This window comes from Hippocampus bargibanti, linkage group LG02 (assembly GCF_051943395.1).
Source record: "Hippocampus bargibanti isolate YZ-2025 linkage group LG02, ASM5194339v1, whole genome shotgun sequence".
NCBI lineage: Eukaryota > Metazoa > Chordata > Actinopteri > Syngnathiformes > Syngnathidae > Hippocampus > Hippocampus bargibanti.
The window spans coordinates 22146459-22173016 of record NC_142735.1 but is presented as its reverse complement, the minus strand read 5'-3'; the positions used below and the strand labels follow the sequence as shown (position 1 = coordinate 22173016).

General features: G+C 41.8%; 4 protein-coding genes and 1 non-coding gene across 5 annotated transcripts in view; 2 read left to right on the top strand and 3 right to left on the bottom strand.

The window, feature by feature from the left end:
• The window catches only part of zanl (zonadhesin, like), a 54382-nt gene extending 52054 nt beyond the window's left edge, over positions 1-2328 (bottom strand). The window contains exons 1-4 of the mRNA XM_088991259.1: positions 2234-2328; positions 1253-1278; positions 523-672; positions 178-446 (exon numbers count right to left, since the gene is read on the bottom strand). Coding sequence (XP_088847385.1) covers positions 178-446; positions 523-672; positions 1253-1278; positions 2234-2295 — 507 coding nt within the window. The 5' untranslated portion in view covers positions 2296-2328. The remainder of the gene's footprint in view (positions 1-177; positions 447-522; positions 673-1252; positions 1279-2233) is intronic.
• A 2882-nt stretch (positions 2329-5210) lies between these two features.
• trnas-uga (transfer RNA serine (anticodon UGA)) lies at positions 5211-5292 on the top strand. The gene has a single exon. It is a non-coding gene; the product is annotated as a tRNA-Ser (tRNA).
• A 1016-nt stretch (positions 5293-6308) lies between these two features.
• lg02h4orf54 (linkage group 02 C4orf54 homolog) lies at positions 6309-11886 on the bottom strand. The gene is made up of 2 exons (XM_088990198.1): positions 7885-11886; positions 6309-7004 (listed from the first exon to the last, which is right to left on the bottom strand). The coding sequence occupies exon 1, from the start codon at positions 11651-11653 to the stop codon at positions 7892-7894; it is 3762 nt and encodes a 1253-aa protein (XP_088846324.1). The 5' UTR covers positions 11654-11886; the 3' UTR covers positions 6309-7004; positions 7885-7891.
• Positions 11887-14204: 2318 nt separating this feature from the next.
• On the top strand, positions 14205-20729 carry LOC148902011 (solute carrier family 2, facilitated glucose transporter member 4-like). The gene is made up of 11 exons (XM_088990196.1): positions 14205-14416; positions 15117-15212; positions 15502-15662; positions 16776-16900; positions 16985-17100; positions 17179-17341; positions 17890-18077; positions 18142-18246; positions 19263-19364; positions 19446-19649; positions 20469-20729. Exons 1-11 carry the CDS (start codon positions 14384-14386, stop codon positions 20685-20687), a joined length of 1512 nt encoding a protein of 503 aa, XP_088846322.1. The 5' UTR covers positions 14205-14383; the 3' UTR covers positions 20688-20729.
• Positions 20729-26489, bottom strand: LOC148902010 (Y-box-binding protein 2-A-like). The gene is made up of 10 exons (XM_088990197.1): positions 26324-26489; positions 25324-25387; positions 25210-25243; positions 25059-25148; positions 23711-23926; positions 23446-23528; positions 23184-23373; positions 23001-23114; positions 22856-22930; positions 20729-22775 (listed from the first exon to the last, which is right to left on the bottom strand). Exons 1-9 carry the CDS (start codon positions 26406-26408, stop codon positions 22892-22894), a joined length of 915 nt encoding a protein of 304 aa, XP_088846323.1. The 5' UTR covers positions 26409-26489; the 3' UTR covers positions 20729-22775; positions 22856-22891.
• Between the last annotated feature and the right edge of the window lie 69 nt (positions 26490-26558).

Genomic DNA, 26558 nt, shown 5'->3' with positions numbered 1-26558 from the left:
GGAGCCTCAAGCTCCGATCTAACTTCATTTGAAACCTCAACATCAACATAATTCATTTTCAATCTTCAAATCAAACCTTAATCTCAGTTAATAGTACTTTCTTCTGATTTCCAACCCCCAACATTCATTTAAAGCTACAATGTATAGGGGGCACTTTACTTGAAAGTGAACACTCACAGTGAGCTCTTGATTCCTTGAACTGGACACGGTGACGGCATCCTTCAGCCATGATGGACTCTGGAATCCAGTTTTCACCCATAGCTCATCCTCAGTATTCGACCTCTTTGCCAGTAGCCTCAACACATTGGAAGTGTCCGAGCCGTACATGTAATATCGGAATTGGACGCATATCTGCGCTGTCGCCGTTAAGAAGAACGTGGGGCTCAGAAGACGAATGTTACGCCCATTTGCTACATTGTCACATTCCTGATAGATGTAAAATCCATCTAAAAGAGAAAATGGATTGGATTTTTTTATCACGAATGGTTACAGAGATGACCGCCTAAAAGGTGCAGCACTGACTTCCATCTGGATAATCTCCTGGAGGGCCCGTGCCGGGCGTCGGGGTTGGACCTTTGTGCCGAGTCCAATCACCTCTATCTGCCGAGTCCTGACGGAAACTGCAGAATGGCTCGCTGTCATTGTTGAAATTGCAGGACGCCAGCACAAAAGCTGTGGAGATGAGACAAAGGAATTTAAAAAATATATAAAATACACATTTTGACTAGACCAGAGATGGGTGAAAAAGTGTACTCCAGTTAAGCTAGAATTGATCCCAGCCATACAACCTACGTGTAGACATACAACGTTCGATCTAGGCCTTTTCTAAAGCACTCTTCTTATTTTGAGTAAAGTTCCACCTCATGACAAACAACCTGTTGTTTCCACCCCAATGACACACACTTTCGAGCTATATTTTGGTCATGCATACCCTTACCGTACCTCTTTTTTTCTTTTTATAAGAACATACACGTCGCATCAATCCACAGAAAACTGTAGTTTAGAGTGATTGTTGTTGTTATTGTTTTTAATACGTATTTCAAAATGGGGTTTCGTCATCTCAAATGCGGGTGTTTAAAATGTTTTGAAAATATTTGTGTTATATGTCTACGCTGCAAACTTTCATCTCGAAATAAAATATCATTTGAATCAAATAGGTTGATGTTGGTCGTCAGATGATGGCAACCATTCGTCACATGCTAAATGCTAAAAGCGCACTAGATGTTAACAAAACTCGTGTTTTGTAACTTACCGTCGGAGGTTGGCACAATCTGGAGGCTAAAAGAGAAGGACACAAATCAATCATTAGACATGTCACACCTAAATATGACTCATTTAGTCGAGAGGCACACCTATATTTAATGAACAAACATAATGATAAGGTAAAATTTAAAAAGATGAAACTGTAATTCAAGACCACGATGTGTTGTGTGTATTGGATTATGAAATAGTGTGATGTATTTTTACAGGTCACCAGAACAGAAATGTCGAAGTTACCCTTTTTGATACAGTATGTGTGTGCGAGTGTATGTACAGTATATGTGTTACCCATTTTTCCTTTTGTTCATTTAGATGTGTTTTGTTGTCAACTACCGTATGTATGCTTGTCTTCAAGTGTACATTTTATTCTGCATTTTAAATTCTTGTATATATACTGTTTATGTATAATTTTAGGGGAGTTACATTTGATTTCTACCTTAAATAAATTGTAAATGTTTTTTTTAATTCAATGAATGCCCATCTTGATCAAATGTTTCAGTTCCTCGCATTGACTGTAAGATTATCAGAACAATTAAAACTCTTCTAGAGATAAAAAAAAAAAACTGTGGGTTAATAAGTTTTGGGAGTTTCATTAATTAACATATGTGAATTTAATGTAAATAAAATGATTATATAAATTATTTTAAAATCTCAGAGTGGAACACAAGTAATGATCAAATAAAAGGGAAATGTATGTTTATTTTGAAAGAAAACAGAAGAAAAGTCATTATAATTCAATGAGTGCCAATGCCTTGAAAAAAGGAAATATTTCGGATTAATTACTCATATCAGACAACACAAATTCATGTCATAACTTAATTAATGTATATTTCATCAAAATCAAATAAACGTGTTGGTGTATTTTTGTTTAAAAAAAAAGTTACCTAGAATGTATTTGAATCTCATCACCGTAGAGGATTTTATTAATATTTCAAAGTTATTTCCATCTAACCATCTATAGTTTGGGACTCACCTCTGCTGCTTTGTCAATGCACACATCCATAAAAGCAAAATAGGAAAGCGCATTGCATCCATGGCTAACTGTGCAGTTAGACAGGGATGAGGACACCGTAGGGGACCTCATATATATACTTATGCCGCGAATGGCTATTGGGTGGAAAATGTACTGTATACAGTGATTGTTGCAAAATGTGTAAATAAGTAACAGCGTTTGATATGCACAAGGTGTGTCATTTGTTTGTACGTCTGCTTTTTGAACTCAAAGCACTTCACACAGTGGGTGTGGATGCCTGTCAGGAATTAGCTTATAAAATACCAAATTCTTCTGCGAGCATAATGCGGATCAGTGCACATTGTCTGATTCAATAATGACAGAAAATGTGTAAAAATGTGCCTCGTACCGTATTGCAAAGGCAACCCTCATGTTTTACACTTTCGAATTCGACCAGTTTTGCCAAAAATGTCCCAAAAATTATAATATAATAACGCTAATAACGCTGGTGTTATATAATTTGCTAGAAAAAAAGTATGTATTTTAACTTGATTTTTTTAAAAAAGGTAACAAAAAATAACACTTGAATTTTTGCAATTTGGACAAAACAATTTTGAAGACATGTGGCTCTTTTTTCAGGCAAGTTTCGCTTTTGTGGGACAAAAAATAACATTTTGTGTCTCCAAAGGAGAGTGACTCAAAGGGTAATTCCACACATTTTCCTGCAATGAAAGCTCCTTTATCAATGTTGAATGGACTTTCAGCATGAAGTGATAACGTCATTGTAAACATGAATCAAACAAAACTCCACCAAAATACTGTAATAGTGCTGGAAGAGTTGTGAGACAATCAAAGAAGTATAGATGACGGCTGAAGAAACCTTTTCATTGATGGACCACTCCTGTACGACTGAGAGTTTACAGACAATAACGTTTTCTTATCTTATTTATTTTATCTTATCTTATCTTGTCTATTCTTGTCTTCTCTTCTCTTCTCTTCTCTTCTCTTCTCTTCTTCTCTTCTCTTCTCTTCTCTTCTCTTCTCTTCTCTTCTCTTCTCTTCTAAATGTAATGTAAAATGTAAAAATGTAACATGTAGAAATTATCTATCCCAGCTGTCTTTGGGAAGTAGACGGGAGACACCTAGAACCAGTTGCCAGCCAATGGCAGGGCACACCGAGACGAACAACCATCTGCATACTTAAAGGACGAACTCAGAACTTTGCTGCTGTGAAATGTAAATTTCTCCACTGCGAGACTAATTCAGGCAAATCCAATCCAATCCAACCGACGTCTCCGGACAAGTTCGTCATCTACTCGCGCTGAATATTCCGGAAGTCTTGTTTTTGAGTTGGTGACGAGTCCTCACGTCACGTCACTGAAGGAACGCCCCTGAACGAGAAAGGACATACCTTGCATCACCTCAATGCATTTTGCGGTACTTTGTTTGGTCTGAAAACTTCGTGTTGATCCGTGTTGATGGCGAAATTAGAAGGAAAACACATAAATAACGCAATGGTGAATCGTTGTATGTTACACCAAGACAACTGTTTTATATTCGCTGACAAAAATTACAAGCTGAAAAATCAACCAATTTTCCAACGGAGCTCTCCGTCCATGGAGCTTCAATGCCCTCTTCTGGTTCTTTCTGGTGTAACATGAGGTTTTCAGACCAAACAAGCATTGACGTGATGGAAGGACTGCTACAATGTGTCCTTTTTTTCGGTCAGGGGCATTCCTTCAGTGACGTCACGTACGGACCCGTCACCAACTCAAAAACAAGACTTCCGGAATATTCAGCACGAGTCTTAAAACGTAAAATATAGCTATATGCGGTGGAATCTTTGTGTAATAATCTTTTTGAAGCCATTTTACAAATTATGGACACAACTTGTCCGGAGACGTCGGTTGTCCTTTAAGTGATGTCTAGACCCCGCTCCCAACGAAAAAAAAAACTATCAAGAATAACCTCAGCTCACAAAAATTGCGGGCGAGGCATGGAAGACGTCATCAGCAAAAAAAAAAAAAAAATAAAGACCGTTGAAACTGTGAAGTTAGAAATTGATATGCATATATTTAATTAATCTTTTGATTGACGCGTCAGTACCTGAAAAAGTTCAAATGTCACAACATAATACATATTGCCTATTTTGTCACGGAGTTGAATCCATGCGCAGTGGGGACTTTGACGCAGACACAGCTTACCAGATTTGTCTCTTGTTCCTTTTAAAGAATATAAATTAGTCAATTTGCCAATAATGACAACTATTATGCACAACCGTATTGTTGTATTTACATTGTTGTGTTGCCTCAACGTTGGACGTCGTCCCATTAAACTCCATAGTGTCCATTTTGTGAAGTAGCAGTCTGTCTTTTTAATGTCCCCTTCTCCTAAATTCCTTCACACAGAAAGACAAATAAAAACGTCCACTTGTTCGGTGGTTACTAGTGTTCCTTGCATCCAGAGGTGTAGAAATGCAATTTATTTTGGGTCAAACTTAATAACTCTTATACAGTACATGTAATATATAATTTAAACGTCAGAATTTATTGAACGTTTGAACGTCGCTTAAAAGGAATACAAGCTGAACCAGGTGCTTTAAATTTAAAACAGGCACCTCGTGGGGCTACTATAAAATGTCTCCGGGGGCCTGGGTGACAACCACTGTTTTTATTGTATTTTTCACGTAATTAATGCATAGTCGAGGCATACAAAGATTTTGCGTGCAAATTAAGAAAAATCCTTTGACGTCCTCACTAATCACAGGACAGAAAAACCTTTTAACTTTTATCATTACAACGGAAATCCGTCGCGTGTGTGCTTGTGCGCTATTGTCTGGCGGACAAAAAAATGGCACGGCCTGGATTTGGATTTAATGAACAGAACTACGAAAAGGGAAATGTGTCGAAGCGATGTCTCAAGTCCAACGAGCGAAGGCAATTTTATCGGTGATGAGTAGTGATATTGAAAATACGCTACCGGCCGTCTAGTATTTGTCGCTGCGATGGCCGAGTGGTTAAGGCGTTGGACTTGAAATCCAATGGGATCTTCCCGCGCAGGTTCGAACCCTGCTCGCAGCGTCAAACCAATTTTTGCAGGATTCTCAATTTATTTTCACCTGCTAAAATTATCTTTGATAAAAAACTCCATAAACATTATGTTTTCATGAGATTAAAACTTTGTTTGGACTCGTACTCCATCATGGTAGAACATAATTCAAAATGTTACCTGAATTAAGAATTAGATCAAAGAAATAATAAATAATAATTTATATATATATATATATATAAATTCTATAAAATATTGTTTATCATTTCGACAATGAAGAATATTAGAGGACGCCACCCGAAAATGGTATTTCAATGTGACGTTAATTTCAGTTGTGGGGATTTAAAAACCAAAAACAGAAATTTAACAGAATTACATATTTTTAAGGAAAAAAAGCTGACCCCCCCCCACATCAAAATGAATTGGTGGTATTTTCAAAACAATGAGTATTTATTTATTTATTTATTCATATTTATTTTTGCTGGTGGTCGCACATTAACATCATACATCTAATAACTTATTCTTTTCCTTTTGGCTTTTCCCTTCAAGGGGTCGCCAGAGCAAATCAGTGTCCTCCATCTTCAGAGGTTTGATTCGCATGTTTGCAGAGGCCCTTCCTGACACAACCCTCTGTATTTATTTGGACTTGGGACCGGCACAAGAAGACACTGGCTTATGTCCCCTTGTGGCTACAGAACGAGCAACTCTATGAACTTAATAAAGATGAAGATGCTCAGTTAAAGGCTCCCAAACACAAAAAGGTCATCGGCACAGCAACAGTCAAACAAGCAAAACTAATAACTTTGAGAAGGAAAAAAAGAGTTAAACTGAATGCTTTAGCGGTTACAGTGCAGCCCAAAATTGTTTAGATACAATGACCACTTTGCCCTTATGAAAAATTGACCATATTTTTTTATTAGAGGAAATATGTCCCTGAGTCATATATTTTCAATTGGGTTCGACAGGTAAGTGGTTCCACTTAAATAAATCACTTAAGGGAAAGAGGCATGTGTGAGAGCAAAAAAAAGAGATTTTATTGAAACGCTCTTTCAGATATGCACACAAGACATCAAATACCAAGTGAGAAAATAACAATATAGATTTGAGACAGTAAAACTAAAGCAGTCCATTTTAGAAGGGCGGCCTTGCACATTTTCCACCTTGCTTTGAAACAGAAGAAAAAACAAGTGAAGCGGCGGAAACAGCAGCATTTACAGCAGGAACCTACCAACCTACCGACATAATAAACTTCCATATAATTGACCATTTATAGCATGGAAATACTCACAGACTACTCACCAAATTACAATGTTCCCTATTTACATGATCAGAATCAGAATCATCTTTATTGCCAAGTATGTAGAACACACAAGGAATTTGCTTCCAGTAGAACACGCAGCACTTGTATCATCATCAAAAAATTGCAAAGATACTATACAGTAATTACCTAGCTAACTAAATTTAACGACCACTACCATCCAGCTAAACACTACAAAGAATATACCCTCTTACAAATCAACCTAAAAAATATCTACCTCCTCAGATAGAATACTTGAAGGACAACCGACGCCTCCGGACAAGTTGTGTCCATAATTTGTAAAATCGCTTCAAATGACTTCTACTGAGCGTATTTTACAAAGATTCCACCGCATATCGCTATATTTCACGTTTTAATACTCTTGTTTTTGAGTCTTGTTTTTGAGTTGGTGATGAGTCCTCACGTCACGTCACGGAAGGAATGCCCCTGACCGAGAAAAGACACATTGTAGTAGTCCTTTCATCACGTCAATGCATTTTGCGGTACTTTGTTTGGTCTGAAAACTTCGTGTTGATGCGCGTTGATGGCGAAATTAGAAGGAAAACACATAAATAACGCAATGATGAATCGTTGTGTGTTGCACCGAGCATCTATTTGATATTCGCTGACAAAAATTCTAAGGGAAAAAATCAGCCCAGCTCCACAGAGCTTTGTCGCCATCTTCTGCCCCTTTTGAGTGCTACATTTAGGCCTAACCTACTCACAACTTTTCAACCTACCGACCAACTAAATATTTGCTTTTTGACCTGCTTCTACACTCTACCGCCATAACTACCTACCTAACCAACGTTACAATATGTGTTTTGGCCCTAAGTAAAAATAACATACATACAATCCCTCGGCATGCGGGTCTGACGAGAAAGGGCAGCTACCACATCGCAAGCTGTGTTTATATAATTGATGTTGATCAGAAGCTGGGAGAGTTTGACTCTTGCCATATCCTATAAAAAGCTTGCTGAACCCACCGCCACTCGGCTTCTTGATATTCAGCAGCAGCTGAAGGCAGTCCCAGCTGGACTGAGGCTGCCCTTGGGTCCTCATTCGCACTTTCTCCCTACATACTTAACTACCTATCAACACGTCGAAAACGCTGACCAATCTACTCTACTTTTCTACCTATCCACTTTCGAGCTTTCTCACCATGCTGTTTCATAATATTAAGGATACTGAAGAGTGGCATTCTTTTCACCTCTATTCATGACAGTTAAGCTTTTACTGTATAATTTCAACAGTTTGTCAGGAAGTGTATTATAAATGGATGTGCCCCTTTTTGTGGTGACCACTGGATATGAATCAAAGGACTCACTTCGTTTTCATCTGTGCTCAACCACAAAGCTCATGGTCGTCCCATCAAACGAGGGTGGAGCAATAATCCGCGGCCCTTGCTGAGACGTGATGTTGACGGCCGGCTGCTTGCCTCCGGGCGGGCCTTGCTGCAGTCTGGTGATGTTAACTACATTGGATTCCCCCGACGGTGCCTTCCCAGAGGTCATGTAGAAGGGGGTCTCCATGTACATCCCTTCGGTTTGGTGGGGCGGCGCCTTCTCCCCGCTCTCTATGAGTATCTGCGGCTGCACCAACGTCCGGGTCGATATCAGGGGGGGTGATGTCATGAAACCAGGGTAGATCATGTAGGTGTGGCCATATGTGGCAGGACCCAGGGCCAATGGGGAGATTGGCATGGGTAGGGGCGTCACGGGAGTTTGGGGCATGGGTACCTCCACGAATTGTCCCGTTTCGGGGTCAAAAAGGCGTCGTGTGGATGGTTGAACAGGGGTGTCTACCAGGTAGTAGTTTCCGCTGGTGGGATCCAGGAGCATCTTCTTCTGTGTGGCCTGAAATGGGTCTAGCAGAGGTGCAGGGGTGATCGCGGGGGAGAAACAATACACTTGTGGCTGATTTGTGGACATTCCCAAGGGCATGGAGTGATAAACGGTCGCAGGGGGTACACCGGTTGTGTGGGTTGTGATAGGAGCGTTGGGGTTTCTCTGGGACTGCCCATCCTGACTATTAATGCCTGATGCAGGGACGTGCAAGGGAAGTGTGATTGGTTGGGACCGGCTGGTAAACACAGACGAGTCCTCTTCACTTCCGCTTCCACGAGACTTGACCGGAATTGTTAGGTAGTCCTCATTATCAGAGTTCTGCTCCGTGACCAGAATTTCATTTGACTCGCCGTGTGTCGTTGTCAGGTAGACTGGTAATTTCGCAGATCTGGATGTAAATGTTTTGGGGTTGCAAGACACACTCGGAGTGTTGTTCAGCTGCGGCGTCTTCATGGTATCACCCATGGTGACCCCCGCAGATCCCGTGAGGCCGGAACTGACAGGAGCAGCCGTCAATCTGGTTTTGAGGCAGTCGTCTGGGTCGGCAGCGGTACTTAGCCTACACTCAGCTGCCACTGTTGTTGTTGACTTGTTCAAGCTGGAGTATGAATCGCTTTTTACTATTTCACCTTTGAGTTCTTCCTCCTCACTGTTCTCTTCACTTGCAATCAATGAGAGTACGTGGCTGTCCATCATGAGCTGTGGCTCATTTTTCCTTTTCCATTCATTTTTGTCAAACACATAAAGCTGCTCCATCGTTTTCACTGCTGCCTGTAGCTTTTCCAAAGCCCCCTGGTTTGACATTTGTTGCTTCTCAGTGACCTCTGATGCTTTTTCTTTCTTTGAAGCCAATCTGCTTTCGATCCTTAAATGCATCTCCTCGAGGGGATTATCAATGATCCCTGGGGGCGCCTTCCCTGTCAATTTTTGTATTGCTGAACTTTTGGTGCCCTCTGGAGATGATCGCTCTTCCGACAAGTCACATTTTGCACTGTTTGTATTCACCGACTGGCATTTTATCACAATGGGGGAAACAGATGTTAAACCTTGACGATCTTGGTGGCTGTCAGTGGTGGGAAACTTGGATTTATGATCCAATGAAACAAAGTGATAGGTGCTTTTAACCAATTTACGCACATCTCTAACTTGGTGGATGGGTGTCTGCAGCTTCCCTTTACTCTCTCGAATGTCTCGAACCATAAAATGTGGCACTTTATCCGAGGACTCACCCTTCAAATTTCCAGCCAGCACCCCGTGGCCTTTTGAGTCATCGGTTCTTATTAGACTGGTCGCCTTAAAGCTCTGGAGATTAATTTTAATTTCTGGAGATTTGGATGCAGCAACGTTCCTGGTGTCTGCCGTGCTTAAAGTGACGCCGGATCCGAGCTGGAGAGCCCTCCCCGGCTCCCCGTCACTGGCCACGCATTGGATGTTTGGCACAAATAAATGTGACATTTTAGTGTATTTGCTTCCGCCTGCCGAGTACCAATCCTCGATTCCCTCTTGTGGTGGCTTTTCTTCTGGGATTTTATGGTTTTTAGGATCTTGTGAAAATTGCAGTTCCTCATTCCTCCAGCATCTGAAGGCGCTATTTTGGCTGTGAAGCAAAGTCCCCTTGGTTGCTTCCATTGCAACACTTTTAGCATGCATTAGTTTAGACTGCGGCTCTGAATGAGCGTCTTGCACCAGAGAGTCGCGTCTGGAGCCACAGTCCATAATGTCGGCCAAATCCTCCATGCTGTCAGAGTTGCTCTCAGAGTGTCTGGAACCTTGTCTTTGCATCCCCTTCCACCTGTGGCAGTCTCCCTTGTGGTAGGGTTCCCTCATCTCCCCCCTTTCCATCCGTCGCTCCTGCTCGAACTGCATCTTTTTGGAAAGCACATTCTGAATCACGCTGGACGCGAAGATGGCTTTCGTGTGGCTGCCCTCCATGCTTTTCGTTTTAGCAGTGGGCACTGTGGCTCTGCCGCCTTGCAAACTGTTTACAGTAACCTCATCCGTGGAACGTGATCCCGCTCCCATGAGGTTTGGAGCAACGCTAGCGCGCCCTTCTCCGGCAGACATTCCCGATTTTACGTTGCAGCGAAAATTCAGAGTCTTTGTGAGCCGTATCACACCGCTGTGCCCTTGACCAAACTTCCTCATCAATTCTATTTTTTTAGTGGATGACCTACTGTGAGGAGCTCCGTTCCCATTCAGCTGCTGGGCAAAATTTGTGCCATTTTCTCCCCTTTCAGCTGCCGGCTGGGAAACAAGGCTCTGGCTTACGTTGGAGTACTTCAGGTCTACAAACGTAGACCAGCTGTTTATCCCGAGTTCAGATGTGGAAGACTCACTGGAGGTGCTGAAGTTGATGGCATCCAAGTAAGGATAAGCAAGGCTCTTGAAGGTTTTGGCCGTCAGGTTCCGCACCTCTTTGTCAGCGTCGTCCAACTCACTAGAAGCACAACTGGAATACTCAGCGGTTTCCTTTGCCTGCAATTTGCCGCCTGGTGCAGGAATGACACCTTTCGCCCTATCACGTAGCCCCTCAAAGTTCACATCCACTCCCCCCACCGCCGAAGAGCTCGTATCTCTGAGGTCTTTGGCATGATAAACATTTTCTTGGATCGGGTCATTTATAGCCCGGGAAGTGGTTTTGATTGACAGGTGGACCTGTCCACCACCCTCGCCACAAGCGGCTAACTGCAAGGACGGATCACTTTCACGCAAACTGCTGATCGCCACGTCCCCCTCCCTCTTCATCTTCAGCACCCCGTTGCAATCAATCGAGGCGTAATCCACAAAGGAGAACACCTGCTGGCCGTCCTCCATATCCCACGTGGACGAGGAAGAGGACCCGGCACCCGGGTCCGAGTCGCCGTCATGGCCGTCGGACAGCTCAGAGAGACGGATGGCGTGTGTGGTGATGTAATGAGACTCATCCTCAGTCAGCACAGTCACGTCGTCGTCCTCCTCCTCGTCATCACACTCGTCGGAGTCTGTCTCAATGCCCAAATCGGACATTTGTTGACCCACATCTTCAAGCTCCTGATTCAAATGGTCAAATTCAGCCAACTTCCCGTCGGAATCTACGATTTGGAGGAGACCCGTCACCCCTTGGAGGGTTGTAGGCTGAGGTGGAGGAGTCACCGCATGGCTTCGCTCAGTCTTCATAGCTTCAGCGCATGGAGTGAGAGCACCCCGGGGTGCTGCTGTTGCAGACGGTGTGGCGCGCAAAATACCCCCCTTCCCCATTCCAGCTGACATGGAAGAGTATAAAAAAGGGGTGAGACATTATTAACTCCCGTCTGGGTCACATGATACTGTAAGATGTGAACCAATGACAGGCCTTACTCAAAATTAACTTATCCGGTTATGTTGTTCGCAAGCAGTCCAGGCAAAATCGGACTAAATTAATCATTTCTTTGTGAACAGGAACATATGTGAAGATTGTGTGCATTGGCTTTTTATCTTGGATACGTCGGTCATATTAAACGTAAATGAACGCAAGTCAGTTCATGTATGGGTTTTCTCCAGGTAAGTATTATTATTATTGTTGTTGTTGTTATAGAAAGGACACATTTTGAGCCATTATACGCCATTGCGGGGATCAGAAAATTCACACCAAGAAATCAGTTTGTCAATGCCGGAGAGCTGCTGGGAGACAAGGAGGCAGAAAGAGAGTCAGAAAACACACACACACGAAAGGGAGATGACAGAGCTTGAAACAAAAAAACAAAAGTGTGAGAGTGTGAGAATAGTGAGAAAATGGATAGTAAACAGTTAAAATATCCCATCAATCAGGCTCTACAAATAACCCACACAAGTCATCTGTACACTTGATGCAAAAAGCTATCTACCCAGCTAAACAGATTACAATTGACGAAGAACTAGATACAATTACCAGAGAGAAAGCACCTACAAGGGATCATTCCTCAAGATGGTGAAAGAAGCCCATGTTCCTCATCAAGTGTTTAATGCTGAGGAAACCGGACACTCCATTCCATCAAGCCATTAACGGCCATCACAAAGGTCAATAAAATAACTTTATTGTACAGTACAATTTAATTATTTAGTCATAATACTATAGCACATTTATTATACATAAAACAAGGTATATTTTGTGTAATTTTCATGCTCAGAAATTTAGAAAGTAGGAAATTGTTTTTTATGGGGACCTAGGAACGGATTATTCTCATTTTAATAGTTTCGTATGTGAAATTAATTTTTGGGATACACATTTTTCGCCTTACACACTGTCTGGGAACCAATTAAGTTCGTAAGCCAAGGTCCCACTGTATTTGTTTTCTATTTATTATTTCACTGTGTTTAATGGTCTAATCTACAATACATCTACATCTACAATACATTAAATGTTATTCCATATTACATAGTGTAGATACAGGGCCCCAAATCCCACACAAAATTATTTAATGGACGTTAACGCGCAGTTGAGTCACATAACGCTATTTAACCACATTTTGAACCATGTGACCCATGTGGGGTGTACATGCAAACACACCCACATCCACGCGGCCGGGGGTGTCAAGTGAGGGGCCGGATTTGGGTGTCCGGTGTCACTCCATCCACAGTGGATATTTTTGGATTAATATCTTCCTAACGTACACGTCATGTGACTGATGAATGTGATCTCGTTTGTGTTGAGAATAAAAATATTGATATCAATATTGATCAGTATCAATTTATAACTTTGAAGGTGTTTCATTTTGTTACTACATCAAAATCGATAATGATATATGGCATTATTAAAAAAATGAGTTTTCCATTGTATGTTTGGGATATTGGGATGTTCAGTATTGATAATTGATGTGGGATATTGATATGGCATTAAAATCAATGCAGATAGATGGTATTACCGGTAAAACGAAAATTGTTTTAATATTGTTCCATGATTTTTAGATGTTGTTTGTAAAACTCAAGTGATGATATCCTTATTCATTGGTATTATGTGGCGTTACTACACATACCGTATCGATAACGATGTATTAGTACGCATTATGTATAAAATATGAAATACATATGTAATTGATTTAAATACACCAACGTGAGAATAAATCTAATATGAACATTCCTGTTGTTTGATGTGATCAAAATGTAAACAATGTGAATGATAGAGAAAAAAAACCCAAACAGATTGGTTATTGATATAACCATATATCGTGATTGAGTTTGATGCAAAAACAATGAAACCAATGTTTTTCATGTTGTTTGAATAAGTCAATATACCGAAGTACGGCTGTACACTCGACGTTACCAATCCCAAAACGATATTGCGACCCCTTTTCATCAATTATGGATAGAGTGACTAGTGACTTCAAATACTGTAACATTTGATCAATAGAAAAATTACATTAGATTTTATTCAAATTTACGCTATTGATATATTGTCTTACGATCTGCACCTTATAATTACAAAAAAGGGTCTCAATAACATAACCCACATGAACAATTTTGGGTTCCACCTGTTGCGCTGCTGCTTTGTTATGTGACTACAACATTAGGAGGAGTCTGCGGGTGGGGGGGACCTTTTGGCATGTACCCTAAAATAGAAATCCCCTTATGGGTGGCGGGAAGTACAATGCCGATGAGGGGGTCAGAGATGAGCCCCTCTTCATTAAAAGTGCCCCTTTATCGGAATAAATGGAAAGGTAACTGGCATTTTTTGACCTTGGTCTTGAAGCTTCAACCTGCCCACCTTCACCACCACCACCGGCCCTCTTCCGCCACTCCCAGAACCTACCACCAAACGCCCTCCACCCCTTCCCCTGTTGATAGAGGCGTGCACGTGGTGCGGCTGGTGTCACTTTACAGGTCAGCCGTGGACAGTGGACAGTGAAGAGTTTTGCGGAAAGGCAGCGTTGGGCCGCGTTTGCTTTTTGGATCTGATTGTGTTTTGTTTCCAAGCTTGAAGTCCAAGAGGGGAGCTGTCAGGCACTGCTCTCTCTCGGGTGGAGCTTGACGGAGCTGCCAAAAGTCATGCCGGCCGGCTTTCAGCAACTGGGAGGAGAGGTCAGTGGCCTTTGGAGGTGTGTTTGGGGGGGTTGCGGCCAAAGCAGGCGATCGCCATTGATGAAAGATTTCTGGAGTTCGTTGATGAAAAAGTCCAGCGTCCATAAACAAAACACTCCCGGGTTAGTTGTGTGTTTTGACCTTGAGGCCACCCTGTACTTTTTGCACAAACAATGTCAACTGTGTACAGTACGTCTCCATGAGATTATTATCAATGAATAGTGACTAGAAGTCATCCCATAGCAGATTTTTTTCTGTTTAAGTTTTATTTTAATTGGTTTATTGTCAATATTGATCCTGATTATATTTTTGAAAATGTGGTAAAATGTATTGTTGTTAAATATTGTTAATTTTGAAAAAAAACATTAAACATAAATTTTCCCATTGTAAATATGAAACGTTTATATTATAAAAAAATAGATCTTTATGGCTCATCAATATATGTATAGCTAACCTTCAAGGTGTGTACTTTAACTTTAAATCTATTCATATTAATATTATTTTTGTTACTATTATCATTATATTTATTATATGCTTAACTTTATGGGAGGTCCCATTTCACAAAAAAAAACATGACATGGGAGAGCGGAGGGAAGGGGCCATGTTTGTCACCATGGAAACAGGTGCCTGTATTTTGGCCCAATGGGAATATCTGGGTTATATTTATATATGTCAATATGACTGTGTGTGTGTGTTACAGACAGTGACTGGAACCCTTGCCCTATCCGTGTTCACTGCTGTACTGGGATCGCTGGAGTTTGGATATAATATCGGTGTCATCAATGCACCTCAGAAGGTACGAGCAAGATTTGTTTCCAATTCGGTCTGTGAATTGGTTTAGTTCTACATATAGACGCTGTCAAACTAAAAAAAAAAAAACTCAAAACTTGCATTGAACTATTTATTGAGTGAGGTTAAACCTCGTGGCTGTTCCCGGCGAGTCATGTGACCCGTTTCACCTTGAGTGTCACGCAACCACCAGCTGACAAGTAAAACCAAAATAGGGGACTGAGATATTTATGCTGAACACAGGCCTTGGTGCATGACAAGCGCAAGCTTGTGACTTGATGTTGTCGTACGCTCAGATCATCGAGGAGGACTACAATGCCACATGGGTGCACCGTTACGGACAAGCCATCCCGGCGAGGACACTCACGTCTCTGTGGTCTTTGTCGGTGGCCATTTTCTCCATCGGTGGGATGCTGTCCTCGTTCTGCGTCGGTTTTGTTTCCGAGTGGCTGGGCAGGTAACGGAGTCCCTACTGTGTAATCAAACATATCAGGACTTAAAATGCAGCGTTAGTTTTATTCTAGTCTTGTACGTTATATTCATTTGAAATTTGGGAAATACAAACACTCCCCTACTTACAAACATTCGAGTTACGAACAACGATACATACGAACACTTTTGCGGTTATGTCGAAAAATGTTCGGACAGAGATGCTGTAAGTAAGATTTTGTACTGTGAAGTTAAACTTCATTTTATTCTATACATGTACATACTGTGTGTGACTCTCTTTCTTCTCTCTCTTTCTCTCTCATAAGTTGTATTCTCTCCAGTTGTACATGTACATATCTTTATAGAGCATATATTTATTAAATGTTTATTTTTCAGTACAAAACAATACAGGTTACTTACACGAGCCTTAAACATACTTATATAAACTTTAAACATACTTAAGCATACATTCTATACAAAATATAGCATTGAGGCAATTTACAAATTCATCTTATGAACGAGATTATGAACAACCGCTCGGAACATATCTCGTTCGTAAATTGTGGAGCATCTGTATCTGTAACTCGTTCTCTGCCATTGCCGAATCTATTCAGGAATTTAAAAGTATGACGTGGAGCACAATGAACAAATTTATTCGGGTTTTTGGTTTTCTTGCGGGGGTGCCGATAAAGCGCTTGTCAGACCTCTGGCAATGTTTTTTCCCTTCCACAAGGGGGCATCATTTGCCTTTTGTCCATGTTAGCACTTCATTACAGCTTCAGATGTTGTTAAAGTGCTATATAAATCAATATGTATGGTATTGTATTTTGTCCAACCGTCCTCATTTCAAGCTCAGATAACTCCAGACCCATATAACTTAGTAATTAACTTTTTTTTCTGATGAAAGAAGAGAGTCTAGGGTTTCTAACGCTGTATTGAATGTTTTTATAGTCCTAAAACTCAATATTCTGTGGGTTCTGCAATTTGAGTTAAAGTAACAAAAACCCTGGCACATCGTCTGTCAGTGAATGAGCAAAGTGACCGGTCCAGGGACATCGGGCCACCATAAATGTCAGATCCAGGATGAAGCGCAATTGTGTCAAAAGAAGAGTGTTGATAAATTCTAAGTTCCCGATCACAGGAGAAAAGCCATGCTGATCAACAACTTGCTAGCCTTCATTGGTGGGACACTGATGGGCCTGTCCAAGGTTTGTCGCTCCTTCGAAATGATGATCCTTGGACGCCTCGTCATCGGCGCCTACTGCGGTGAGAGCTTGGCCGCAGTTTCAGCCCTTTTTTTCCCGCAAGCGCCGCAGTCACGCCACTCCTTTTGGTTGGACCCCATTCCAGGCCTGGCATCCGGCTTGACCCCTATGTACGTGGGAGAGATTTCACCGACAAGTCTGCGTGGGGCGCTGGGTACGCTGCACCAGATGGCCATCGTCACAGGGATTCTTTTGGCGCAAGTAAGATGGCTGGTGTCCATTTTTCCCAATAAAGGATGGTTGAGGGACAGTCACTGATTTTCAGGTGCTTCCGTTCAGATTCTAGGGCTGGAGCAACTTCTGGGAAGTCAAGAACTGTGGCCCATCCTGATGGGGCTGACAGTGATGCCGACCGTCCTCCAGATGGCGCTGTTACCGTTCTGCCCCGAGAGCCCCCGCTTTCTCTACATCGTTCGATGTCAGGAGCACCATGCCAAGAGAGGTGACATTGAAAACAATGAAAATTGTAATTCAACCGGTTCAGGGTGTCCCCCACCAATGGCCCGAAGATGATGTGTAGCACCATCCTTCGTTCTTTCTTCTCCCTCCTCTTTGTCCAACATCTCACTTACGATTGGCTGTGTAGCGTATGTGGGCGGTGAGGAAATCCATCTTCCCAGTTGTGGCTCCAGGAGGAGGCGATGCTTCACAAAAAGTAATGGCCCAGCAGCTTCATTAATGGCTGACTGAATACCCAAAGATATGTTGTCATACTACAGTGGGTGTGAATTTATTTTACGACTGTTAGAGTGTCTGTGTTTTACACTTCCCCATTCAGTGTTTGACTTAAACATACATTCCATACAAAATATAGCACTGAAGCAACTTACGAACAAATTCACCTCACGAACGACCGCTCGGAACGTATCTCGTTCGTAAGGTGGGGAGCGTCTGTAGTGATGACAATTGCTAGCCTTGTTCGCTAGTAAACAAACAAACAAACGTGATTGACAAGCAGGAGTTTAAATGCCTTTACCGTCGGGTTTGTAGGCTTGAGGAGGTTGACGGGGCGCCAGGAGGTGGGCGATCTGCTAGCGGAGATGAAGGAGGAGAAGAGGAGGATGGACATGGAAAGGAAGGTGTCCATTGCGGAGCTATTCCGTTCACCCCTGCACCGCCAGCCAATGGTCATTTCTATTCTGCTGCAGCTCTCCCAGCAGCTCTCCGGCATCAACGCGGTAAGCCGTCAACAGCACGTGAGAAAAATCCATCCGGTGATGTTTGTGTCATGCTTCCTTGCAGATTTTTTACTACTCAACCAGCATCTTCACCAAGGCCGGGGTCCAAAGTCCAGTTTATGCTACAATTGGAGCCGGAGTGGTGAACTGTGCTTTCACTGTGGTCTCGGTCAGTCGAAACAATTCTTCATTTCAGAAATGACCGTAATGCTTCACGGGTTCTTCATTTTTTCCTCATTTTGTGTCGAATTCCAAAGTATAATAAATTCGTCTTTTGGCTTGAGTTACTATATTCAGTCATGACGCTTCTAACTCACAGCCTTTGCTCAATACTTTGAAGGCCCTTGAGCGAAAATTACTCATTTATTTTACAATGAAGCGACAAATTTGGCACTCAAGCTATATCAAGTTGAATTTGGCGAGATTAAAGTCAATACGCTCTAATTCGCTGATTTCCATGTCACTCAAATGTACAAGCCCCGCCTTTTAAAGCGATACACACTCCAAAGCGCGGAAAGAATCAACGAATTTTTGTCGTATATTTTCCCTCAAATCATTGATAATTGTGGCGACAGAGTACAAAATAGAGGCTCAATTATTTTTCGTGTTATTTTAATTTAGGGAGTTTTTTTATGCGTTCAACATACAAGATAATTGAAAATGAATAGCATTTTCAATGTTGCAATTTTAGATTCGAAAAGTGATTGGACGGGCCAAGTCTGGCCACTGCGCCAGTTCGCCTCCCTGTTCCGGACAATTTGAGGATGGCGACCCCAAGAGGACAATGCCTGCGCCTCAGAATCATATCATGCATAAAACTAATATAATAAAAATACATGAATGGTTGCTTATTTTGCAGAGGTTCATAAATACCCCCCCCCCCCCGCCCCTGCCTAAGGAACTTGTATTTTCTTATCTTACCTTCACACAGCATTAAACAACGCCATTTGAGGAGGTCGTTAGAAAAACGTCCATGAAATGTTTTTAATCGACCTGCTGTATAACTTTTTGATGTTTAATACATTTGAAAATTCGACTAAAAAGTAAACATTATTTTTTTACATTATCATGATGTGATGTTGGGTGGTGCACTTTGAGGAGGCTGCAATTTAAAACATGGAAAAAGTGGATTGCTGGGAATACGTGCCAAATTTTTGCCAGGAATTAACTTCAACTTCTTGACAGCTCTTCCTAGTTGAGCGAATGGGCCGCAGGACGCTCCACATGCTCGGACTGGGCGGCATGTGCATCTGCGCTGTGATCATGACCATAGCTCTCAGTTTATTGGTGTGTGCGCCACCCCAGCATTCCAGTATACCTGGAGCAGCCCGGGCTATTTCCTCATCTTTGTCCTTCCACTCCTAACAGGACACCGTCCCTGCAATGAGTTCCGTCAGCATGTTGTCCATCTTCGGTTTTGTGGCCTTCTTCGAGGTCGGTCCGGGTCCAATTCCTTGGTTCATTGTCGCTGAGCTGTTCTCGCAGGGTCCTAGGCCAGCTGCAATGGCTGTGGCAGGTTGCTCGAACTGGACCGCTAACTTCATCATCGGCATGGGCTTCCAATACGTTGCTGTAAGTATGCCCCCTCCTAAAACACCCCTCACTGCCGCCCCCCCAAAGAAACAGGCCATGAACCAAAGCATGCCACGTTATGCCATCCATCAAAATGAAGTAATTATGATATCAAGCATACTACATGCGATATATGCTATATGCAGTCCAGGTTATCCAAAGCATAGGCGCTTATAAATGAAATGTATTATTATACCACAACGTACCAGTCAATACTCACCCTACCCACTCTCGAGGACTTGCACACTGCAAGAATCCAAACTAGGGCGCGGAAAATCTTACTGGACCCTCCGCACCCTGCCCACCACCTTTTCCAGCTACTCCCCTCAGGCAGGCGCTACCGATCCATGCGCACCAAATCCAGCAGACATTTAAACAGCTTCTTCCCCCAAGCCATTAACTCTTTGAACTCTTTCAACAGTAGCCAAAATGGAACTGTATAGTGCCACTTAGCAGTTTTTTTGACAACGATACTAGTGCAGCGTGTTCTACCGGAAACAAATTCCTTGTGTGTCCTACATACTTGGCAATAAAGATGATTCTGATTCTGATTCTGAAATATAGGAATAGATTGTCCAAAGCATACCACATCATCTATCAAAAAGAAAAAAATATGAGGAACACATCCATTAAAAGTAACTCTATGATCCAAAGCAGACCACAACATACATAAAAAAATCATAATCCAAAGCATGAAGTTTCCTTATATGAGAAGCTTCATGATGTGGTATGATTTGGATCATGGGGAATAACTTTCAATCTGGAATAGATGTGATATGCTCACCACATCAAACTCAACCCATTTATCCTCACGCCCAGGAACTTTGTGGCCCGTACGTCTTCCTGATCTTCGCCGCTCTCCTGCTCTTCTTCCTCATCTTTACCTTCTTCCGCGTGCCAGAGACACGGGGTAAGACCTTCGACCAGATTTCCGCCAATTTCCACCACGCCTCAGCCGACGCCATGATGGACATGGATATGGAACTCAACAAGACTAGCACGGAACTGGACTACTTTGGGGACGAAAACATTAACTGATCATTTCCATGATGTGTCCAAAAAAAAAGATATATATATATATATATATATATATATATATAGGGAATACATAAAGCACATTTAAGCACATTTACTACTAATTTACTAGTAATTCCACACAGTGGAATTTTTGCACTTTAATGATATATTTCAGTGGCTATGAAGAATATTTAATTTCAGGTCCTCAAGATGCTAAATTATGAAAACATTATCAGAGTGGTAATGCAAGGCCTGAAAAGACAGAACTCTTGCAGGTACTGTAGTTTAAGTCCAATCATAATTAACCAGTGGCAGGTCATGCATATTACCCCTGGGCCTTCAATAGTGCTACGTCTGAATCAATCCAACCCGCGACTGGAAATAAAAAGTGTGGTGTGATTTACTAGAGGGTCCCGTTAGCCAAGAAATAACTTGAGGAAATACTGCCATTAAACTGTTTGGGTTTTTACCATCAACGTATGGATTCATGATATCGGGTCAGAAGTCGCTCTTTAAACACTGCAGAGAAAATTGAACAACAGGATGGCGAAGCATTTCCGACCTTTCCTAATGATGTCCATTTTTATTGAAAAGTCTGTCTTAAAATTGGCTTGAACAGTAAATCTGCAACCAAATCCATTTCTTCTTCTCCTTCAGCTATTGTGGGTTGCCAAAACCGCTATTAAATCAACACAACAATGTATTTACTTATGCAGCTCGCAACAGATACAGTGAGCTATCTGTGGCCAGTTTGCTCGTCACTTCGCAGGCTGGTGATACTATGATTGACATGGTGACTAGCCAATCATAGTTTGTGAAAACTCTGAAGTCTTCCAGGCCTGCGTACATGTCCTCCGTGTCGCCAACTCGAAATCTGATTGGTTAATGCAACAGACATTAGTTAAAGCAACTGTTTCAACACTTATTAAATGCTCCAGGGCCTGCAGAAGGGATTGTGAAGGCGGCCAAGTAGGTTCCTGATCCTGGTAACAAATGATGGCTGAAATGTGATTGGTTAAACGCTTAGATACGAAAACACATTTGGAAGCAACACAAGAGGGATAAAGCAATGAAAGCAACAATTTGGAATCAGAATTCATGGACAAAATGTAACTCTCGGTCTCAGACATATTTAGACCAGCAGAGAAGGCCCTGATGGCCGGCAACTGCAATTAACCACCCTCAAAAATACAATGCGATAGCTCATTGGCAAGGGTACAAATTTGGCTAAATAGCTATGTACCGACAATTTTTTTGGGCATTCCGCACCATTTGAAATCAGAAATTTAAACCTCCCTCAGACCGTACAATATGAACGATCGTTGCCAAATTTTGAGCATGTACAAGACAAACGGCCAATGCTGAATTGTAAAACGTTTGCCAGAACATTGCAATCAAGAAAATTTAGTCAACTGCGCATCCTGGTTCATATTTCATCGGCAGTTAGGCTCTGGAGCCTATTCATATTTCAACTATACCTCTTGTGTGGATATTAATTTGAAAATTTTAGAGTGTTATGTTTGTGTACATTTCCTGTAAATTAACAAAAATTAAAAAAAATCATCAGAATTGCAAACATGGTTTATTCACATCTATTTTTTTCACATTGCACATAATCCCCTCCATTGGGAAACACAAAAAAAAAAAAAACAATTCACAAATAAAACAAAGTTTTTCAATTAATAATTTCACCCTCAAATGAGGATAACGAAGGGTACCTTTAAGAATTGTCTGGTGGTAACTAATTCCAGCCCCGTAAATGCACCTGCTTTGTTCTCCCCTCTTCAACAAAATTAAAAATATCAAATAAAAATCAAGGCTAGTTCCTGTAGTCACTACTTGATGCATCAATTTAAAGAAAATTGTTTTTTTTTAGGGAACTTGAAGCATTTCATTTTTTTAAATATATAAATCCTTTCCCTTTGTATGCCCCTTCTGAGATGAAAATCCACACCTGTGTCTTTCCTGCCTATGGAATAAGGTGGGGGGGGGGCAGGGGCAGAAGTGTTCTGAGGGGGTGACGCAGGTTTAGGGGACACGGCGGATTGGGGGTGTGCAAGGAGGGGAGACGTGCGTTCTCAAATAGGGCCAGTCCTTCAACGCGTGGACCTTTAAAAAAAAATGTTGGTCATCATTTGGCAAAGTTATTGAAAAGTCATGTCAAACAGAACTAAAAGGTTAATTCCCACCTCTTCGAGGGTCCCTCGACTGTCCACGAGGGACCGTCACTCCGTGGGCGCCGGAATACTTGTTTCAGCGGGCTGCTGTGGGTCAAGGTCAAAAGATCAATGCAGTCACCTTGAAAATCGGGCGCGGGTTTACTCTGCAACTTACCTCTGGTGATTTGGGCGGGCTCTTAAGAGAGCCCTTTGGGGATTTGGATTTCAAATCTCCCTTGGAAGTCTGAGGAGGGGTACCTGGTTCCGAGGCAGACTTCTCTGTACCGTTCTGAGACAGAGTGGATGCTCAATACTCATAAAAACCAACACGCACGGAATTTACTTGCCAGCGGCTCACTTTGGAGACGGATGATTCAGAATTTCTCTGCCGTCTGCGTCTCTGCTGGTGTTGCCGCTGCTTCTGGCTATCTGCAGTGTCGGCATTGTTTTCGGATGACTCCGGTTGCACCCCGGGCGCACTTGATTGCTGCTGCTTATTCTGATCACCCTCTTTGGGGTGGACTGAAGCAGGTCGCGGACGGAAAGGTCTGGAAGTGGCGATAATAAAAAAAATTCCCATTTAATAATCAGTCAGTATATATGAACACCTGCAACGTTACCGCCGATATGGCCGCCAGAACCGACGCCGCAGCGGTCTTTGTGTTTGATCTCCTTCTGTGCTTTTTGGATCGCCCGTTTCATCCTGAAAAACAGATTGCAGGTACCATTGAAATTGAATACATAAACAAATTAAGGCCTTCCAGCAGCTCCTGTATTTTGTTTTTCTACTTTCATTCCTTTCATAACTTTGCTGCTGTGAAATGTAAATTTCTCCACTGCGAGACTAATAAAGGCAAATCCAATCCAATTTAATTAATAAATTACATTTGACTGCGGGATCGGTCGGTGAGGCCGCTGGCGTTGTGGCAGCTGGGGTCTTCCATCGTCAGCATGCGCTTCCTCATCGAGGCTTTGGCCATCTGCCGGCTTGTCCCCAGGCCGAGGGAAGAACCGCCGCCGGAAGCGGCGCTTGTTAGGCGCATAGCGGCTCCCTTTGACCGGCACTCCACCCGGGCCCGTCACGTTGGCTGCTTCCGAACCCTGGGGGAGGTCATCGGGGAAAAAAAACTTGACAAATGTAAAGTCCGAACCAGTTCAGAACACATGAAATATATAAAGTGATCTAAATTGTTTGGTCCAAAAGACAATAAATCTTTAACAAGTAAATAAATACATACTGTACCTAAATAGATAAATACATAAATGAATGAACAAACAAACAAAGACAAAAACATAGAAATACATAAAAAGATAATTACATATATGAATAAACAAACATACAAAAAATAAACAAATACAAACAAAAATAAATAGACATAAATGAATACATGCGTAAATACACACATAAATAAATACACACATTAATAACTAAAAATACAAATAAACATAAACACAAATAAACAAATAAATAGGCTAAAAATCCCCATAAAGACTTAAGTGTCCTCATTTTCAAAAACTGAATGAAGAGATTATGGAAATTAACTCATTCACTGCCATTGGCGAATTTATTCGGGAATTGGAAATCAGAATCAGAATCATCTTTATTGTCAAGTATGTAGAACATACAAGGAATTTGTTTCCGGTAGAACACGCTGCACCAGTATCGTCGTCAAAAAAACTGCTAAGTGGCACTATACAGTTCCATTTTGGCTACTGTTGAAGAGAAATATGTCGTAGAGCGCCATTCCCGAATACGTATATTAGGGTTTTGTTATTTTTTTTCCTGCTTGGCTGCGGAGCTGACCAAGGCCTCTGGCAATGTTTTGTCTTTTCCACAAGGGGGTATCATTTTCCTTTTTTTCTGTGTTATTGCTTTGTTACAGCTCAATATAAACCAATAAGCATGTATCGCATTATATTCTGGACATCCGCCCTCATTTCAAGTTCATATAACTCCAGACCCATATAATTTAGGAAATGCCTTTTTCTCTGATGAAAGAAGAGTGTGTAAACTTTCTAACGCTGTACAGAATGTTTATGTAGTCCCAAAACTCAATATTCCTCGGGACCTGGAATTCAAGTGACAATGACAAAAACCCTGGCAATGGGGGGGATACATTTTTGCACATCGACTGGCAGTGAAGGAGTTACATTTTTAAATATTAAAAGGCAACAGAATAGAATGACACATTTGGTCCATTTTTTTAAAGAAAGTGAAATGGCTTGCGCGTACCTTGACAGCTTCGATCACATCGAACTCTACCACTTCGCCGTCGCCAACACTCCGGAGAAACTTCCTCGGGTTGTTTTTCTTGATTGCCGTCTGAGAAAAGACAATGTTACAAAAACAGGGCTGCTCTCACCAAATTGTGGTCTTGCTTTACCTGATGAACAAAGACATCTTCCTTGGTATCATTCCTTAGGAATGAAAATAAAACAAAAAAATTAGACACTCCTGCCTACAAGACAAATATATGTCAAAGAAATGAATAGAATACCTGTTAATGAAGCCGTATCCATTGCGTACATTGAACCACTTCACTGTCCCCTGTACCAAGGTGGCTGTAGCAATAATAATTTGATTAAAATCATAGCCAAGAAAATCCAAACAGCTAATAACGCTAACTCGCTCTGTCGCGAAGATTTTATTTGGGAACGCTTCATCGATTGTGATGCGTGTGAGACAATGATTAACTGTAAGACTTTGAAATCAAGTTCACACCAGGTCATTGGGAAGAGCCACAATGTCATAAAAATAAAACAAACTTTAAGTCCTCCATTTTTTTCAAGGGGTTTTTAGTTTTGATCATATCCTAATGGTTATCACAGCCCTAAAATTAAATACTATTTAATTTAACCAGTCACCAAGACAACACCTCACAGGCCAGCAACAGTACAAGGTCTCAAACAGAAGTGGGTACTGGGAAACAAGTTGCTACAAATTTACGGAGAGAATAGATGAGCTACAGAATGGTATAAAAGGAGGAAAATGTTCACAGATCAATTCCGGTTTGTGAATTTCCTTCCTTCAAGTATGCCTCCAGGATTTGTGTACCTTCCCAAGGCTAAACGGGTGGTTGGGAGACATATCATGGCTGGTAAAAACAAAATCATAAAATAACAGATTTGTTAATTCAAAGAATTAAAATAAATAAAATGCGGAAAGGGTTTATACTGACCAATGGCAGTTCCTTCTCTGGGATAGAACCAACCCTGCTATACTAAGCAGCACTCAAGTACTCCAAATATTGAGTTTCGTTTATACAGTGATCTTGAGCGCACATAGACATTTATTTAAATTGTTCATTACACTGGTGATTGAATACAGAGACTCATACGACAGGTAAATTGATATCACTCAGATTGCAGACACACAATTTCTTCCCCCAAAATATGACAATATGACTACAAAAATGGCTGCGCAGGTGCGTTCACTTACGCCGTGATTAGCCAGTCAATCAACACAAACTTGCAGTCACACGTACGCCTTGGATTCACCTATGACTTTTCTCTCCGCTTGTGGTTTGTCTTCCACGGGGGCCAAAGGTAGAGGGCTGTGTGCTTCGGTGTCGGCGTCGGTCATGCTGGCTCTAACTAGCTGTAACTCCTCGTTGCGTTCCGCGATTGGCGCCCCAACCGAAAGTGCTCAGACCCCGCGTCCACCTGCTCAGGTTTTTATCCAGGCGGAGCCTGGGCCCACCGAGCGGAAGTCACGTTCTGATTGGCGGAATAA